An 18,010-nucleotide genomic window follows, 5' to 3' on the forward strand; every position below is an offset into this window, starting at 1 on the left:
CAGCCGTGTCTCTGGGTGGCTCAGGTCATGGATGTGGGGACACTTGAAGAACCCAGCACTTCCCAGGTGAGGCAGCTCAGAGGAGCCTGGAGTGAGTTTCTTTGGCTTAGACACATCTGTTTTTGTGAGGAAGGACAGGTTTGTCTAGGTTTGGAGAAAACCAGATGATAAAGGAGGGCCTCAGAAATGTCATGGACTCCCAAGGATCTCACTGAGCCCAGAGGAAAACCCACAGCATTTGATCCCTCCCCTCCCCTACCCATGGCTGGTTTTCACCTCACACTCGGACACGTATCACAAAACTCCTGTTGAACTAGAGGACCAGAACTATGAGAAAAATATTAAAATGAGTTTTGTGCATTAAATGAGGATGGTTTTTATAAGTGCTTGATAACGGAGGCTGTATCGCCTCTTTACTTGATTTAGATTTCCTTAAAATCTAAATTTTAAGGTGGCCAACTCAGCTTTGGCCACCAGTTTTAGGATGGCTGATGGAGCCTCAGGTTAACCAAATTAATATCAGACAGACAAGCAGATAGGCAACAGGCCCATGATGTTGAGGGGTGGAGATAGAGACGGCCAGTTAAATTTCCAGGAATAAGTGGAGGGACATAAGCTCAGTAAGAGCAGGGGCCATGTCTGCCATATCCCCAGTCACACAGCCACACCCGCCAGCTCCCAGCGCGGGGAGTCCCCTGGCAGGGCTCGCTGCATGCTGAGTGGGGGGAAGTGGAACGTGCATTAGCAGCTGGAGCAGGACAGCCACCAGATGGTTTCCTTCTAGGAAGAACCCCAGTCCGCCCGCTCATTATACCTAGTTCCCCATAGAACCATTCAGGGCTGGGGAGTGGTCTCAGGTTGTCTCTGCGCCTGTACCTTGTCCTAGATGTGGATTCTATCTACTGCCTGTACTTCCCAGAAGTCTCTGTGCTCCTCTGTTGCCTGGAAACGAGACTGGGAGGAGGGAGGAGTAGGGGAACCTGGTAACCTCAGCACTACTGGAAGTTGTTTTGGATTATTTGGGCTCCCAAAGGCACCTGTTAGTGACAGGTAGAGCCAGCTGCCTCCTTAATCTGGGCGAGTGGTGGCAGCGCCCCGTTTGGCCAAGGCTAGCCCTGCAGCTTGCCCGCTGCTCCTGGCTGGGCCCATGTCTCTCCAGGGCCAGGGAGCACACTGCCGTGGGAGCTGTAGGAGCACAGCCTGACGTATGGGCTTCCCTCCTTTCCCCTGAGTTCATTTTCTCTTTAAAATCCACAGGAGCTTGAATCACCTTCAATTTCAAAAGTCCAAGTCAGGTGACGGTTACTGATCCCTGAGCTGAGGAGATTAGTCTCTTATCTCAAGTCAAGGTTTCTTGGTGAGAGCCCAGGTAAGCCTTATGCAGCCAGGCAGGTCTGGAGTAATCTGAGGAAAAGGTCCAGATGGCAGCAGGGCAGGCACAGCATCCCTCACCATTGCTGTGTCTCCTCTACCTTCCTGGGCTTCTCTCTGGGCTCTGCCAGGACAAACTCACCTTGGGAACAAGAGTGGCCCACCTTGGTCATTCTAGAGCCTGGAGCCCAGGCCATCCAAGAGAGAAGGAGAGGCCACTAAGGAGCCCGGGATGAGAGGGGAGAACGAGGTGCCCTGGCATTGGAGCTAAAGAAAAGGGACTCATGGCCGAGAAAGGTGGCTTCCACTTGGACCAGACACATCTATCTTAATTCCTTGTTTAAACCTCAGCTACACAGGGGAAATGAAATCTCACATATGGAACATAAATGTCATCTTGTTTCACTCCCAGAAGTGACCCGCATCTCCCTACAGTATCTCTGCCCGAGGTAATCCTGGTTCTGGCTGAGCACTGCCAGGCATGGGGACCTGCTCCCTCCAGGGCAGCCCAAGGTAAGCCGTTACCCGGCTGGCCTCCTGCTAGCTTGGTCAGTAGCTGTTCATACTGCCCACGGAGGAGCCTGCCTCCAGCTCCCAGCACCGCTCACACGTGGATGTATCCTAAGCACCTAATCCTGAGGCTGCTCCAGAGAACGCTGCCCCTGAAGATGAGGGACTGGGCTGAGCGGGCCAGCGTCTCCTCAGCGCTGCCATGGAAGTGAGCAACGGGACTACTCCCAGGCCTGGGCACTCAGCTGGTCACAGGAGGCTTTCTTTCCTGCTTCTTATACCTGTTCTCTTCTGGATCTTGTCTGATTTTCTCAGGCAGGCTTTTGGGCTTATTTCTCTTCCTTGCCCTTAGGTCCCAGGGGCCAGGCCAACCACAGAGTGGGCAAGTGGCTGGCTGGCTTTCTCTCCTGGTCCAGACACAGAGGGATTCCAGCTAGGAAGAGTGTTCACCTTCTGCAACCCAGCTCAGCTTTAAGTGAACAACCCGGGGGCCTGGGCTTTAGTTTAATTACCAGATTTCAGTGTGGGCATTCTTTGGAGTCAGGTACAGTCGAGGGGACGGGAAGAGGCGCTCAGACTTCCTCATGGCTCTCTGGTAAACTCGGCATACGTTTCAGTCTACGTTCACTTCATCTTCATGACTGCCCGCGACACAGTCATGAAGACTTCCTGCCTACCCGCCTCCCGGCATTCTCCCACCCCATTCTGCCCGCATGTGACAGATGAAGGGGCTGAGGCAGAAGGAGTTTCAGTGGGAAGGCAAATCCAGGGCCTAGAGTTCAAGTTCAAGGGCTAGGAGTTCAGGTCTTCCACCTTTCCAGTTAAGGCTCGCTGGCTTCCAGGCCTCTTCAGCCCATGCAGCTTCTGCTCCCGCACCCGCTCCCGGCCCCTGCACCAGTGGGGCGCGGTTTGAGAGCTAGGCCCTCAGCTCAGGGGGTGTATCTGGCTGCCGGCAGGGGTGAGACACTTGGAAGGCCTCCAAGGCCAGCAGTGACTTGTTGATACGGCTGATGGTAGGGTAGGGAGTGAGATCCACCTTGAACCTGTGGCAGAGAAACATCCCCCTGAGCCAAGGTCTGCAGGGGCCCAGGGAGACTGCCCTGCAGGCGATGGGGGAAGCACAGAGGCGGGGCTGGATGAGGTCCCTGGGGCTGGCCAGGGAAGGCCTAGGAAGGCAGCCCTGCCAGGTTGGGGGTCCTTGTTCACAGGTAGCTCTCTGGGGAGGGACGGTCTTGTGCAGTATCGTCTGGCATCTCAGTTTCCTACCGCTCCTATTCCAGGCCATGGCTATCTATACAACCTACTGTGTGTAAGGCCAGTGCTGGGCGTTTATGTACAGATCATCTCCCCACCCACGTCATAAGCTTCTCAGGCGCAGGGAATGTGCCACACATTTCCATACCCCTAACAGTGCCCAGCACGACGCCTTCCACAGAGAGGTTCTCATCCGTGCCCTCCTGAAGGGCTGATGGAGCAAAGCAGAGGCAGAGCTCACGCCGGGCACAGAAACACCACGTCTGGGGAGAGCGGGCTCTTGGAGTGGACTCTTGCAGGGGCGTCCACCAGGTGACACGCCTCCTCTTAGGAGTGGGGGCTATGCGGTATCACCTGGGCTGCAGTGGGCATGGGAAGGGTGTTACACCGGCTTCTGCCTGTCTCTTACGGCCACAGTGGCTGCTGGGGGCAGTGGGGGAGAGACTGCGTGAGATGCTACCTCAGTCGATGAAGTCAGGGCCTGACTGTAGGAGGCAGCTGGGCATTTTGAGGGGAGGAGCCAGGAGGAAGAGGGAGGGTGGCAGGGCTGTCTCTTACCTGTCAGCATTTGCCACCTGAGGCGCTAAGCACAGATCAGCCATGGACACCTGCAAAGAGGGTCGGGCGGGCTTGCATCAGGGTGCGCACCCCAGACTCCCACCGGTGACAGCACTGGGGTGCTGGCCCCTGGCATTCCCCTCTGCTTCTGGCTCTTCTACCCCACCCCCACTGCCCCACCCCCTCCTCATCTCCCCGGGCTGGCTGGGTCTGTCCCTGCAGCTGAAGCGCTTCTCCCAGGCTACAGTGCAGTTGCGCTGACAACCAACTGTGGGTAGCCAGAGAAGGCTCGATTGCCTTAGTGGATGTTACTGTGCTTGTTCAAAATTGCCACCACAGGCACTTAGTGGGGGCTCCCAGCAGGGAGGGAAAGCCTCTGGGTGCAGGTGGGGGACTCTGGAACCAGAATTACCATAGAGCCAGGGCCTTAGCCTGTAGGAGTCAAGGGCACCTGAATCCTAGAATCCTAGCATTGGAAGGGAATGGAGACATCACCTAGTCTGATCCCTCATCTGATGGCTGGACCACCTCCTCATCTCAGAGATGAGGTCTTCAACTTGAATACCTCCAGCAATGAGAAACTCACTTCCTCTTGAGGCAGCTGACCAGGAAGGGGCTGAGAAGCTCCCCGTGAGCTAACTTCTGCTTAACGCAGAGAGGACGACCTTGGGTTGCTGACTCCCCACGCTTGCTACAGCTGCCTCCTCAGGAAGCTCTCTGAGCTGTGCCTGCGCTGGGCTGGAGGGAGGTAGCTGAGTCTAAGTGGAAGACAGTGGCAGCCTGAGGTAGGCCTGAGGGAGGAGGCCACCCCCATGGGCCTGGGGAGAGCTTACCTCATCTCCCACACAGTACTTCCCCGCTGTGCTCTGCAGGATCTGCTCCAGAGCTGGAGGGAAGCAACATGAATACTCTAAGGGGAGAGCAGCCTTTCTGGGCCTTGGTGCATAGCTATGACATGGCAGCTATCTGAGTGGCAGGCTGGAGCGTGTGCTAGAGGGAACACGGCAGTCAGATCTGGAGAGAGGTGATGGGCACATGGGGATAAGATGATGCCTCCCTGCGCTCTGCAAGTTCAGCTACCATTCCCTCCTCTGAGGGGACAAGGCCTGCCACTGGCCAAGGCAGCAGTTCTCACACCGATGTGCTGACACTTTGCTGGCCCTGGCTTCCTGCCTGGAGTGGGCAGTGGAGCAGAAGTTGGGCCATCCATCTCCAAAAGGCCTCAGGCATGAGGTTCCCAGAAGTGCCAGGGGTTGAGGCCAGGTTGGATTCTGCCCAGCCCACTGCCTCCTCGGCCCTGCCCCCCCACCCTCATCCATGCCACTGCCAAGGCCAAAGAGCCCGGGACGCTGCCAGATGCCAGGGCCCCCGGTGTGAGGGCCATTTCTCTAAGAGGTCACCAGGGGGCAGCTCACAGGGGCAAGGACTCACCGTTAAAGCCAGAACTGATGGCCTGCTGGGCCCAGGTCAGCTGGTTCTCCGGTCCCACTTGCTTCAGGACAGACAGGTTCTGTGTAGCCCAAGAAAACTCTGGGATGAGCTTTGGGAGCCAGGCTGAGCCGCGCACTCAGCCAAGTCCCCTCAGGTGAGCTTGGTTCCCGTGTGTCCCTGGCTGTACACCTGTCCTACTCTGGACCCTGTGAGCTCCCACCCTGTGGGCCCTGAGGTGGAAGGGAGGTGACGATCCCAGAGGCCACTTTCTCTGGCTGCCCTCGTGGCCCCTATCCCTCTGGCAGAGATGTGTAAGGGTGGAGGCACAACCCAAGGCCTCTCTCCATTGCATCCAATGCTTCTCCCTGACATGATCCCTTGTGAGGAGAGGGAGTGTGACACAGGGTTGGGGAGGGCAGCATGGGGGAGGCACATAGGATTGGCTTTCAGGAGATTTGGATGTCTGTCTGCTTCAACTTCTTCTGTTAAAAAAAAAAAAGTGACATGGGGCGGGGGGCCACAGATACACAGTCAGGGGGTCTGTCACACTTAGAGTGACTCTGCAGTCACTCCACCTTTCTGGGGCTATTTCCTTACTTGCAAAGTCAGGGATTAGCACAGATGAATTTTTTTTTTAAACAGATGAATTGTTTTAATACTTTTTTGTTTCACCAGTGAAAACTTACCAAAAAAATCTTAGGAGAATCCCAATCTATGACACAGAACAGGTGAAAGGAAGGGTGCTGTGGTTAAAGGCGGGAGGCGGGGACATGTGCTGTTCAGCCTCTCCCTGCCACCTGGCCCTTTCCCCACCTCGGCAACTCCGGACATGTCCTTGGAAACCTGGGGCTTCCCAGAAGGCGGCTGGCGTCCCAGGGAGTGGATGCTTTCTGGCCTCCCTCCTCCCTCTGCCACAGGGGCCAGGGCCAAGCCCCTGAGAATCCCCTCTGTCCTCCTGCCACCCCGCAAGGCACCTCACGGTGGGCTGGCCAGGGTGCGCGTGCATGCGGAGGGGAGAGTGCATGCATGTGGGGATGCGAGGGTGAGAGGCATGTGAGGGAGAAAGCGCACGGGAGCTGCACCTGCAGGGGCTGGATGCCGCTGGCCAGGAGGTGGGAAATCATGCGCACGTGGGCCCTCTTCTTTGGGTCCTGAGGCAGGAGTCGCTGCGTGGGCCGGGTCTCCTCCAGGTACTCAATGATGGCCAGCTGTCCGGAGGCGAGCCGTGAGGCAGGGACCATGGGGGGACTGTAAACTCCTCTTCCTCCCCCACTTCCAACACCACCATCGTCACCACCCCCCTTCTTACCCTTCTTACCATCCTCCCCTTGAGCCCTGTGAAGCCAAGAGGCTTCCCAGGAGGATGAGATCATTTTGGACCCTTGTCCTACAGAATTTAGTCCCCCATATGCTTGAGTCTCCCTTCACTTCCCAAAGCAAGCAAGCAACCTTCCTCCCTCCCCCACTCATCCCTGCTGAGAGCTGGGTGCCCTGGGCAGACACAGGCAAGGAAGAGCTACGAGGTCCTCTTGCTCAGGGCACCACGCTCATGAGGGGCCTCCCAAAGCCGCCACTCACTGACTGGCCAATGGTGATTCCATCAATCTTCAGGGCTGGCACCTGCTTCATGGGATTCAGGGCCTGGAATTCTTCAGAGAACTGTGGAGACAAGGCCCTGGTGGACTGGGCAGTCTGGCCTGAGCTGGCTAAAGCAGAGTCTGGCAAGCAGGAAGCCCCTCGCCTACTGCCCACCTGTACCTCCCTCCCCTGGGAAAGGCCCTGGCTCCCAGGCCCAGGGTGACACCTGGGGGATCTGTGAAGTATCCTGAACCCCAGTGGCTGCTGAGATACAGGTTTCATCCTAGTGGCCTGGCTCTGTGCTTGTCCCTGCACTTTATATGTGGTCACCAAGGCACATCCAGAGGGCCTGGCATGGGGCGAGGACCCGCTCACCACCCACACTTCTGGAGCCAGACATGGAGAGGCCAGGCTGTGGTGCGGAGCCTGGAACCTGGGCCCTTCCCATGGCTCCTCTTGCTGCACAGCTGGCCGCCCTGTCCCACAGGGCAGGGCCAGCAGCCTCCTCTGGCCATGGGGACCACAGGGCGCATGCTCATCTCTTGCCTGCAGAAGTCTGCACCCCCTGCCGGGCCCCTCTCCAAGGCCTCTGACTCCTACATTGTGGCCTGGGGGCAGCCTCCTTACCTGCTGCCCCCCATCCTTTGTGAGGTTGATGGTTATCGTCTCATAGTCCATGTTTTTCAAGGCCAGAGCTAGGAGAGACAGCAGACAAGTCAGTGACAGCCTCTGACCACACTTCCCAGGGTGACGAGCGGGAAGGAGGCTTCTTTCTCCACACTGCTGGGTAGCCCTGTCGCCTTCTTCCCAACTTCCTGGATCACCACCCGCTCCCCTACCCCAGGGCCATGATGCTCTGCCTCTCTTGCCCCTGGACTCTCTGTGTCCCCAGCGGACCTCTCATGCCTCTAGGTGGTGCTATGAGGGTGTGTGCCCTGGCCCGCTGAGGGCTCCTGGAGGACAGCAGGGAAATGTCCCCTTCATCTCTGCCCCTGGCAGGGCCTTACCCAGTGGCAAGCAGGGCTTATTTGTTGGAGACATGCAATCACTCCTCCATAAAGGTCATCTGCGGGCCAAGGGAAGGTGCTCAGTGACTACGCAGGGCCCACACAGGCAGAGGACACTCTTGTTCTGTTTAGAGGAGAACCCCTTTCTAATCCATTCTCTCTGTTCTCAGGGCTGTTGACTACAGATCCCAAGGCATCAGGGCTCTCTGGTGACCTCAGCACATCTGCTGACTCCCAGTGGCTGGATTTCCTCTCCATCTCCTTTGATCTTTTCCTCCCAGCATGGTGAGGGCAAAACACTCGGTCGACCCTAGTGGAGGAGACTGTGTGTGTAAGTGTGAACACTTGTGCCTTAAAATATGGCGATGGCCGGTATCAGGCAAATGAGCGAGGGGAGGAGCGCAAGACGTGTCACAGCCTGCAGACAGCCCAGGAGACGCGGGGCTCCTTCTCAGCGCCGGTCAGCTCCACCCTGGAGAGTGGAAGTGGTCGGGGCCAGGCAGGAGGCCAATGCGTGGTGGCCCTGCAGAGACAGTGCCCGCGCTGCTGGTCTGGCCCCGTCAGGGCAGAGGCTCTGGGCCCAGGGAGGCCGTCTTCTTGGAGAAATGTGTCCTTGGGCACCCCAGTGCTCTTGCCTACTGATTCTAGCAAATACCAAGTGACTGTGGGAGGGGGAGGGTCATGAGGATGGCTTCCGAGTCAGGAACAGGCTCCTGGCAGCAGGCTACCTGGGTTTAAATGTCATCACATTCACTTGCTAGCTGTGTGGCCCTGGACAAGTAACGTCAGCCTCTGTGCCTGTTGCCCCATCTGACAGGCAGCATAGCGTAGTAAAGAGCATGGACTAGCTGGAGCTAGGCTAGCTGGTTCAGATTCCAGGCCTGCCTCTTACTAGCTACATGATCTTGGGCAAGTTACTTAACCTCCCCGTGCCCCAGTTTTCCCACCTGTACAATGGTGATGATAATAATACCTCCCTCCCAGGGTCGTTGAGGTTTAAATGGAGTCATGTACACAAAAACACTCAGCACCGTTCTCTTTCTGTACGAGCTGCTACGACTATGACCTTGGCCGAGGGCTGACTTAAGCTGAGGGACAGAAGGGTCGAACCAGGACTAAACCAGAGGGCCCAGTTTCTCCTTCCCGAAGCCTCTGGGGTCCACACTGGCCAGCTCTGTTTAATTTGCCAGATCAAATAAGATAAGAACTGAGGAAGGCCAGCTGTTCCCTGCCAGTTACCAAGGATCTCTGGATTCTGTGAGCCTGCCTGAAGCATGGTTGCTAAGGGGCTTTGGAGAGCAGAGTGGGAGAGGTGGCAGGCCCAAGAGGAAAAACACCCCTCCCCACTTCCTCTAGTTGGACTTCCGAGGTGGAGGTGCCATTCGAGGCCGAGGGCTCCAGGAGACTGGGGATGCTGTGGCTGGTGCCCTGTCTGACAGAGGCTTTTCACCCAGGCCTCCCTCCACCCCATACCACCCCACTCCAGCTCTCGGTGGAGGTACAGCTCTTACCGATTCGAACTCTCCATGAGCAGGAGCTTCGGAAGTAGGAATAGAGGATGGGCTGAGGAGAGAAGACGAGGACGCATGTTAACCCATGCTTGGTGGGTTCTCAGCCCCAGGAGCCCACTGGAGGGGAGGCAACAGCTCCCAGCCAGGGGTCTCCAAGCCAGCACTGTTTCTTCCCAGCCTGCTAGGCCTCCTCCCTCAGGCCTGCGTCTGGAAAAGTCAGGCCAGACTCAGAGCTCTCTGGGTTAGAGGCCTGGGGAGTCATGTGGGGTCCCTCAGCTCCAAACTGTGCTGTCATGCATTCCTGATGTCCAGGGGGCCCCCAAAGGGGCAGCCAGACTGCAGGTGCCCTCCTTACCTTCCTAGACTCAGCCATGATGATGTGGTGACCCTTGGCCTCTCAGGGAATGTCCCCTCCCACAGAACTGCGGGGCAGGGGGAGGAACCCTAAAGGGGTGGATCCCATGAGCCAATGGGGAAGCTGGTCTAAACAGGCATCAGGAGAACTTTGACTCTGGTCAGAAAGGGCATCTCTTTCTAATCTGGGGAAAGCTTTTTATGCTCCTGGTGGAGCCAGGTCTGGTGTCCTGGGCAGACAGCTAGGCCTGGTTTTGAAGCAGTAGTTCATGTGGTGCAGTGGGCTAGGAGCTGGCATACTGGGAGTCTGGTCCCAGTGCAGGACCTAGCCCCGCATGACTGGGGACAAATCCCTACCTTCTCTAGTCTTCAGCTCCCTCATCTGTAAAATGAAGGGTTGCCCTAAAATGATAGCTTATTTCCTTCCAACAGTGGCAGAAAGACCAGGAAATCTAGTTTTCTGCACTTTGGTGCCCATCTCTTTCAACATTCCACCCACCAGTCCTCCAGACTCTCAGCTGATCTCATAAAAATAGCATCCGGAAAACTCAGGCCAGACTCAGAGGGGGGAACTTTCCTGGCGGTCCAGAGGTTAAGACTTTGCCTTCCAATGCAGGGGGTGTGGGGTGGGGTTTTTGGTCAGGAAGCTAAGATCCCACATGCCTTGCAGCCAAAAAACCAAAAAACATTAAAGAAAAACCCAGAAGCAATATTGTAATAAATTCAATAAAGACTTTAAAAATGGTACACGTCAAAAAAAAATCTATAAAAAAAAATAGCTGGGGAATATGCCCACTGACTCCAAAGCTGAGGTCATAAGCTGGCAGCCCACAGCGTTCTGTTTGGTCTATACTGTATTTAAAAATGTTTCAATTCATTGCTAACATTAAAAGTCACATTGTTTCATATACAAATCCTGTTGTCCATTTTTTATTAAAAAAAAAAATCTGGAGATAATGAACTCAGTTTCCTGAGGAGCAAAATTGATCAGAGCCAATTAATGGCCCCTTTTAGAGAGGGCATGCCCTCTCAGATCTGCTATGGCCCCCACCTGGTCCACTTCTCTCATTTTTGTTACTCTGAGGCCCCTGAAGGCAGCAGGGTGTGTGACCTCTCCTCTAAAGTTTAGGGGACTCAAAGTTAATTTCTCTGGTGCTTCTTGGTCACCAGCATTTCAAAGCAGAACCCAGAACAGAGTTACCAGTAATTAGCACTCATGAATCTTCTGGCAGACACATATGTAGCCTTTTGGATGAGGGAGAGCTCAATAGAATTTCTTAGATCACCCTTGTCTACCATCCCTCTGACTACAGACATTTCACCCAAGTTCGCTCTCCCTTCTGTATGCCCCAGCTCACCAAGCTGCTACCTGACCTTGCTTTCATCATCCCTGAACTACCAACTCCATCTTCTACTCCATCTTCTACGTGGGCAAGGGCACAAGTGGGAACCCAGTCCCTCCCAAGTTAGTTCCTGACCCTGGGAGTTCCAGTCTATTCTGAAGGCAACTTTTGTGGGGAAAGTGAAGATAGTTCTGGCACAAAGGTCAAGTGATAGGCAGCAGGCATTCTTGGAGGGAGAAGAGTTCGTAGGCTACAACTGGATGTACCCTGTTCCAGGGTGCATCCCTTTCCTTATTTGGTTAGGCTGGAGGGGCCCCTGGGGCCAAGAGGCAGCTACACTGAAACAGAATGGAACCACTAGAGAGCTGCAGACATCAGCTTAGAATCCTTAAAGAAATGCCTTACCTAATTACTAAATGTTACACATTTGACCTAGACTAAGGGTGACCACAGAATCACTGTAAATGCCCTGCCCTCAGGTTTCTTACTTATGGGCCATCAGGAGATGTAATGGAGGGCGGTCTCTGATCTTTCTCTTACCAATGATAACTTCATAAACCATCCCATGTTCCTTTTTGCATTTGTAGGGCTAAATTTTAAGCCCAAGTAAAATATCCGTTTCATCACCACTCCTGGAGGAACTGTTTTTAATTCAAATATGGATTCTCACCACTCTAGCAGATTTTATTTTAAAACCACCTCTTACACATGATTTTCGAGAAAGACTCCTAAACTCCTATTTGGGAGTGGGAGGGCTATACACTGTTAAAGTGATACTATAGGGCTTCCCTGGTGGCGCAGTGGTTGAGAGTCCGCCTGCCGATGCAGGGGACACGGGTTCGTGCCCCGGTCCGGGAAGATCCCACATGCCGCGGAGCGGCTGGGCCCGTGAGCCATGGCCGCTGGGCCTGCGCATCCAGAGCCTGTGCTCCGCAACGGGAGAGGCCACAACAGTGAGAGGCCCGCGTACAGCAAAAAAAAAAAAAAAAAAAGTGATGTTATATCCCACCTGATGGGCCTGCCACCTTCCTTTGAGCTACAATAGCTGTTCCAAATCTTTAATAGAGATTGATAACAGTGGTTCTGGGGTTAGTCTTGGGAAATACAAATTAAAACTGGTAATAAGGTCCCCAAGTGATTATGATGACTGTAAGTGCCACAGTTTCCCCTCGCCCCTGGCGCTCTCTCAAAATGCAAACAACCCTGAAAGGCCATTTAACTGTTAAGACCTGCCGGGCCGACCGGCAGGGCTGTGCGGATCAGGGAGACGAGGGACGACGCTTGGAAGCCCTAGCAGGTCGAGTGGGGTTAGGGGTGGGTGGACAGACAGATGAAGAGCAAGGGTACAGCCACCAAACCAAGCCGGGTACTCTCCACGAGGACCTTGCACCTCGCGCCCAATCCTCTCGGGATCACAGGCCACAGCGAGTAGCGCGCAGGTGCAGAGCGGTGCCAGCGCGGCGCATTGCATGCTGGGAGTCGCCGTAGGAGCTGTGGGCGGGGCCGAGCGGCTCACCTTTGACCCCGCCCCCCAAGATTTCTCCCTGTTTCTAAGTAGAGCCTCTCTCCCCGGATGCATGACACAGACCTTCCCCACTTGCATCTCGCACTCTGGGCGACCCCTCTTCCAGGCCAGGAAACTTCGCGCCTGCGACTCTCCGAGTCGTCGACGATTCAGGCCCAGTGAGACCCCGACACGTCAGAACTTACGTTTTCGTCTCGGTAAAGCTAGGGCTTGGACTAGAATGAGCTTTAAGGTCTCTTCTAGCTTGCCCCGCCCTGCCGCCACGCCCCCAGTCCTGGCGCTGCTGGGAATTGCAGTTCTTTGAGCCCGCTTTCTCCCCGGCCCGCCCGGACGTCATGCTCTGCGCCACTAGCCGTCTCCTAGCGGCCCGGGCGGCGACCGCGCTCCCCTTCCAGCCCAGAGTCCGGGGTAGGGAACTACATTTCCCAGGGCCCCCGGCTGCCGGCGCAGGGAACTACATTTCCCAGGGCACCCCGAGCCGCCGCTTGGTGACTTATTGGCGGGGCGGCTCGCAAGACCCAGCGTGCTTGCGGGCCGGAGGGCCATCCTGAGGAGGGGAAGGATGCCGCCGGCCGTAGGCGGAGGCCTGGCAGGGTCTGAGCTGCGTCCCCGGAGGGGCCGCTGTGGGTCCCAGGCTGCTAGGGCCGTGGGCCCGGACGTGGCCACCGAAGCTACAACGCGGAGCCCCAAACGGCCTGCTCCGAGCTCGCGGCGCTTCGAGGCGCCCGGCCGGTGGGCTCTGCTGGCCCTGGTGACGCTGATGTCCTTTGCCACCCGCTTCCACCGTCTGGACCAGCCGCCGCACATCTGGTGAGTGATGGGAGGGACTGGGCAGGCACCATGGCAACTGGGAGGGAGGGGCGCGCCTTCTCATTGGTCTGGAGGCACGGAGAGGGCGGGATTCACAGGCGGAGGGGCGGGGCCGCGCTGGAGGGGAAACAGGTTTCTGGTGGTTGCCTCTGCCCAGGTGCAGTCTCCGTGAGAGAAATCTTTTTGCTTCGGTGTGTGTGAGAGTGGGATTCCTTAGGATCTGAGGAAGCAGTCTTCATGTCTTGCAGGTTATGCTGCAGCGTCTCACCTGGCTCTCAAATGGTAGCTTTTAAAGGTGCTTTGAACTGACCCAGGAGAATTGGAAATTCTTAGTACAGAATTTCCTAAGGCCTGAGTTCCTAATCTGCAGGATTTAGACCTCCACGGAGGGGAACATTCCTATCTGAGTACCACATTCTCGGGAGCCAGAACAACCTGTTTGCCCACGGATGATAACAAGGGTCCCAGGAAGCAGGTCTGGGGTCATCCTGTGAGGATGTATTTTCTTAAAGGCTTTATTTTGTAGGACTAAGGTGCAGGAGTCAGATTTCGTTAAAAAAGCTTAAAAGGTCTCCAGCTCGGAGGAAAATTTTTATACAGTTTGAAAATGGTTAATTTGTTTGGCCAAGACGTGATACCATGTTTTCTCAGTATCACTGAGGAGAAAGTGTAGAGGTTGTTAGAAATGGAACTCCTTGACTAAAAAGCAAGCAGGCTAACAAGCTATCAGGGTTACCCTACTTGGAAGTTAATGAATTAGCTTGTTACTATTTCATGAGTGCTGGCGGAAGATGTGAGACTCCTGGGTCAGAGTCAAAAAACTTATTACTCGTAGCAAAGGAAGCAGGATGAACATCGGCATATTGGATTCAGTTTCTCATGGCTCCGAAGTCCCACGGGGTGACGCTATGGGCTCAGATGGATGACTGCACACACTGTGCGTTGCCTTGCAGCTAAGGAGCAACAAGCTTGGGGAATTTACAAAAAGCAAGCGTACTTTTTGCCCTGGAGAGAGATGTTACCTCATCTCTCAAGGCTGCTTGGTGCAAACACAACTTTGGGAAATGGCCCAGGTAAAGTGCAGTCAAGGCCCTGCATTCTCCACATACCCAGCAAGATGTGTGGAAGTACAAGAGACCCATGGAGGACTGTCTCTCCCAACAGTCTCACTCCTTGATATTACACTCTCTTGGCTTCTAGCAAATTTTCACATGAATGTGCAACTCCATTGGCTACTCTGATTAACCTGGCCGAGGCAGGGACCCAGTCTATTTAGTTTGTCTCATACAACATTTATTTAAGGCTGCTTTCACCAGGAGTCAAAACAGCAGGGTGGGGCTTCCCTGGTGGCGCAGTGGTTGAGAGTCCGCCTGCCGATGCAGGGGACACGGGTTCGTGCCCGGGTCCGGGAGGATCCCACATGCCGCGGAGCGGCTGGGCCCGTGCGCCATGGCCGCTGAGCCTGCGCGTCCGGAGCCTGTGCTCCGCAACGGGAGAGGCCACAACAGTGAGAGGCCCGCGTACCACAAAAAAAAAAAAACAAAACAGCAGGATGAGGCCAACCTGTGGTGTTAACCTGTGCCCTCCGGGATGCTGGAGTGGGGTGGGGAGGGACCAGGAAGTCTTATTTCAGATAGCTGAGATGTAGTCTAAGGCCAGTCTGTTATCCATTATAGTCTGTACACAGATGTTTAGACTGACCTCTGATTTTTGATGTCACTGCCAATAATTACAATGAGTTCTCCCATTTAAAAAGCAACTCCCATGCCCAGTGGAAAGGCATTCCACAGCACATTCTTCCCTGCATTCTAATATACTACCTGAAGGGGTGCAGATCACTCCAGTTCAGGATTTTTTGTTAAATATTATTTGGATTTCCATCAGATTTGATTTAGATCATCATTACAGTGATTTGGTTAAGCCCCACGGGCAGCGAGAGTCACTGCGTAGCTGCAGCCTCAATCACTATACAAGGCATAACCTAAGGTCCCTAGGGTGTCAGGAGAAGCTTATGAATTTATATCAGTCATACTAACAGAAGGTTGTGCCAGTCTGTGTTTTTGCGCACATGCGAGGGAGGTCCATGTTTGGGAGTTAATGTTGATGTCGTCAGGGACATGAGGATAGTTCAAGACCGGCCATGTCCACATGAGTTTTTCTGATTTCATGGTGGAATAACAGAGTCAGCAATAGGTCAGATTGCTAGCTACAGCTGCCACTGACTTAGTTGAACTGTGTTAGTATTTTGCCAGGCTGGGTGCTGGGCCTAGGAGGCAAAGAGAGCATTAATTGTTTCCCTTCTCTTTACATTTCCAGGGGCCTAAGATGTTCCTTCCCCAGGTGGAAAGGTTGTTTGTTTCCTCCCACTGCCATAGAATCAGTGTGTCCCACTCTAGTACCTGTAATTTCACCTTTACTCCAACTATTGCATACTAATATCCAGACCTTTCTGTCATGGGCACTGTCAGAAACTTGACAGAGACTTATGTCTCCCATCTTGGCCCATGTGAGCCACTGTAGCGGGACCTCACAAGCAGTGTGCTCAACCAGGTGATCTTTATGCTCTAAAACCACGTCACTCCAACAAGAAAACCCAAGTGACTGAACTGGAATTAAGTTTGAATCCCATAAACCCCCAACTGCACCCCCAGGCTGATCCAGAATTGCTGTTAGGGGAGACCAGTCGAGCCCAGGAATAGTCAAGGAAGAATCTCAAATTTTCAAAATGGGTTTTTATAACCTTCCACCCCTTTTGTTCTGATCATTACCCAGTTGGTGGCCGAGAGGAGATGAACACCTAGTTAGGTGACCAAACTACTTGCCTAAGGTGTGTGAACAAGGAGGAAGGTGAGGGAAGTTGACTCAGAAATCTTTTTGAGAAGACTGTTCAGTGCTTGACAATATCAGATACCCGTGGATGGCCTGGAGTGTGGAATGTCATCAGATTTTTGGCTATTCAGCCATTGCAAAAAAAAAAAAAAAAGGGTGTACCATTGTCAGACTGTAGATGGTTTGGAAAGCTGAAAACACAACACAGTTTCGTTTCAAGGGCCGCAGTGATATATCTAGAGTCAGATGATTGGACTGGAACAGCATCATCAGCACTAACCCGAAACGGTGTCAACAGCAGTGGGGCACCAGTGATAGCCTGGAATGCGGAACAAAGGCCTAGTACAATCAGTTTCCTTGGAGTCGTCAGTACCCCATGCAATGTGGCTTCCTTCACTGCAAGACAAACGTGCCAACTTTTGGCAGGAGTCACAAGTTACCACAATGTAGCAATGGCTTCTGCTTTGGAGACGTTTAGTCCTTTACTTTGTGCCCAGTCCATGGTGGTAGATGTGTTTCCATGCCTGGTGTATTGACGTATGCAGGTGGCAATGGCAGCAGTCTGGATGGTGTAGGTTTGATCAGCAGCTTGATTCTAATCCGTCTTATCAGAATACTGGCCCTTACTGGGGGCATCTACATGAGTGATCCAGATTGGCCCATTGGCAGGCAACCATGATTTTTTTCCACAGTTCTTGGCTCCGAAGAGGGGTGTTTTACATTTCTTAGTATATAGCCTTACACCAGATGGTTAGGCCAATGGCAAAAGCCTAAGGGAAAATAAAAATATAACTTGTCTGTTTCTTAGGAGTATTGTCTAAGGCAAGGGTGATGACTTTCAATTCAGTGCATTGTGCCAATCAACCCTTATTGCAGTCGGTCTTCCAGAAACGTCAGTGGGGCTGGATGATAGCTACTGCCCTGTGGACACCATCTGCTTTTAATTTAGCCTAACCATCAGTGAACCAGGCACAAACATTAGGAGGAACCTCTGGGAATCAAGACCCCACTGAGTCAGCGGCTTTGCTTCAGGCGGTGGAGTGGAAGATAGTTTCTTCCAAAGGGGCAGCTGCCACCTCTTCTTGAAAAACCAAGATGCCTCTAGGGCCAACACTTGAATATACCACTTCCATTTCACCAGCGAGCCTTGTTGAGCCCTTCCGTCGTTAGCCATAGATTTCAAGTTGACCCACCCCAAAGTGACAGTATCAGGCCAAAGAGTCCTAAGGTCTTCATGGTTCAGGCCCTCAAGTTCAACAAGAGCTTAGTAGTAGGTTGACAGTTGCCCCTTTAAAAGGGTGTGTACTTGGTACCTATGTCCAGCAGATGGCGCTGTCATGGAGCCCTCCAAGCCCCCCTCCCCAACCCCCCACCCTGAAATTCCATCTTTAAAGCTGTAATGTCCCTTTCTCGTCTTGTGATTTATATTATTTCTGTAGGACCACTTGGGAGGGGACAGGATCACCTCTCACTAAATTAGCAGTCTCTCAATGGGATAATCTTGGACACATATGGGATAAATACGACTATGCCTTCAGCAGTGGGAGACACAACCGTAGTTGCAAGGGCCCTACCCAAAGCCACTTTCCCTTCCCTTCCCCACTGGGAACTTGGCTCAGACCCTATCAGTTGAATTTAGGTGCTTTTTCCCCTTTCAACTAACAAGTCTAATAGGCCTGCATCAGGAGCTAGAGGTTATGCCATTCCCAGGTGGGAGGTGTGGCGAGTGCTGGATGCAGGGCGCAGGAGGAGGCCTTTTTGCTCCTTCAGCCCCTCGGCAGGCTTGGCACCACTTCTTCCCAGCCTGCTTTCCTGTGTCTGGTGAGCACCTGGGCTTAGGGGCTTTTTCTTTCAGTCCCTGTACACACTGCCATGGTCCTCCCTGCAGTCCTTGGCACCTTTGGTAATCCCTGCGCCTAGCAAATCCTC

The 18,010-nt window shown here is 54.0% G+C and overlaps 2 protein-coding genes across 6 annotated transcripts in view; one reads left to right on the forward strand and one right to left on the reverse strand.

Annotated features, from left to right (window-relative positions):
• Nucleotides 1-2,332: 2,332 nt before the first annotated feature.
• On the reverse strand, nt 2,333-12,780 carry GSTZ1 (glutathione S-transferase zeta 1). 4 transcript variants are annotated; one of them, XM_067729445.1, is made up of 10 exons: nt 12,628-12,780; nt 9,221-9,272; nt 7,710-7,833; nt 7,330-7,397; nt 6,703-6,783; nt 6,207-6,332; nt 5,125-5,203; nt 4,527-4,579; nt 3,694-3,743; nt 2,333-2,924 (listed from the first exon to the last, which is right to left on the reverse strand). In XM_067729445.1, the coding sequence occupies exons 3-10, from the start codon at nt 7,741-7,743 to the stop codon at nt 2,798-2,800; spliced, it is 618 nt and encodes a 205-aa protein (XP_067585546.1). In that variant the 5' UTR covers nt 7,744-7,833; nt 9,221-9,272; nt 12,628-12,780; the 3' UTR covers nt 2,333-2,797. The 4 variants fall into 4 exon arrangements, with proteins under 4 accessions (XP_067585546.1, XP_067585553.1, XP_067585538.1 ...); XM_067729452.1 differs by lacking the exon at nt 7,710-7,833; XM_067729437.1 differs by lacking the exon at nt 7,710-7,833 and having other exon boundaries at nt 12,506-12,670.
• Nucleotides 12,781-12,866: 86 nt separating this feature from the next.
• Nucleotides 12,867-18,010, forward strand: part of POMT2 (protein O-mannosyltransferase 2) — a 47,694-nt gene continuing 42,550 nt past the window's right edge. For both annotated transcript variants that reach the window (XM_067729331.1, XM_067729340.1), the window contains exon 1: nt 12,867-13,252. In XM_067729331.1, the coding sequence (XP_067585432.1) occupies nt 13,005-13,252 (248 nt within the window). In that variant the 5' untranslated portion in view covers nt 12,867-13,004. The remainder of the gene's footprint in view (nt 13,253-18,010) is intronic.

The sequence above is a fragment of the Pseudorca crassidens genome, chromosome 1 (assembly GCF_039906515.1).
Source record: "Pseudorca crassidens isolate mPseCra1 chromosome 1, mPseCra1.hap1, whole genome shotgun sequence".
Lineage (NCBI taxonomy): Eukaryota > Metazoa > Chordata > Mammalia > Artiodactyla > Delphinidae > Pseudorca > Pseudorca crassidens.

Coding starts and splice junctions, on each gene's coding strand:
- GSTZ1 (XM_067729436.1), bottom strand. Junction 7,398..9,220: donor CTCATGGAGAGTTCGAATCG/GTAAGAGCTGTA, acceptor TGTCTCTCCTAG/CTCTGGCCTTGAAAAACATG. Junction 6,333..6,702: donor GAATCACCATTGGCCAGTCA/GTGAGTGGCGGC, acceptor GCCTCCGGACAG/CTGGCCATCATTGAGTACCT.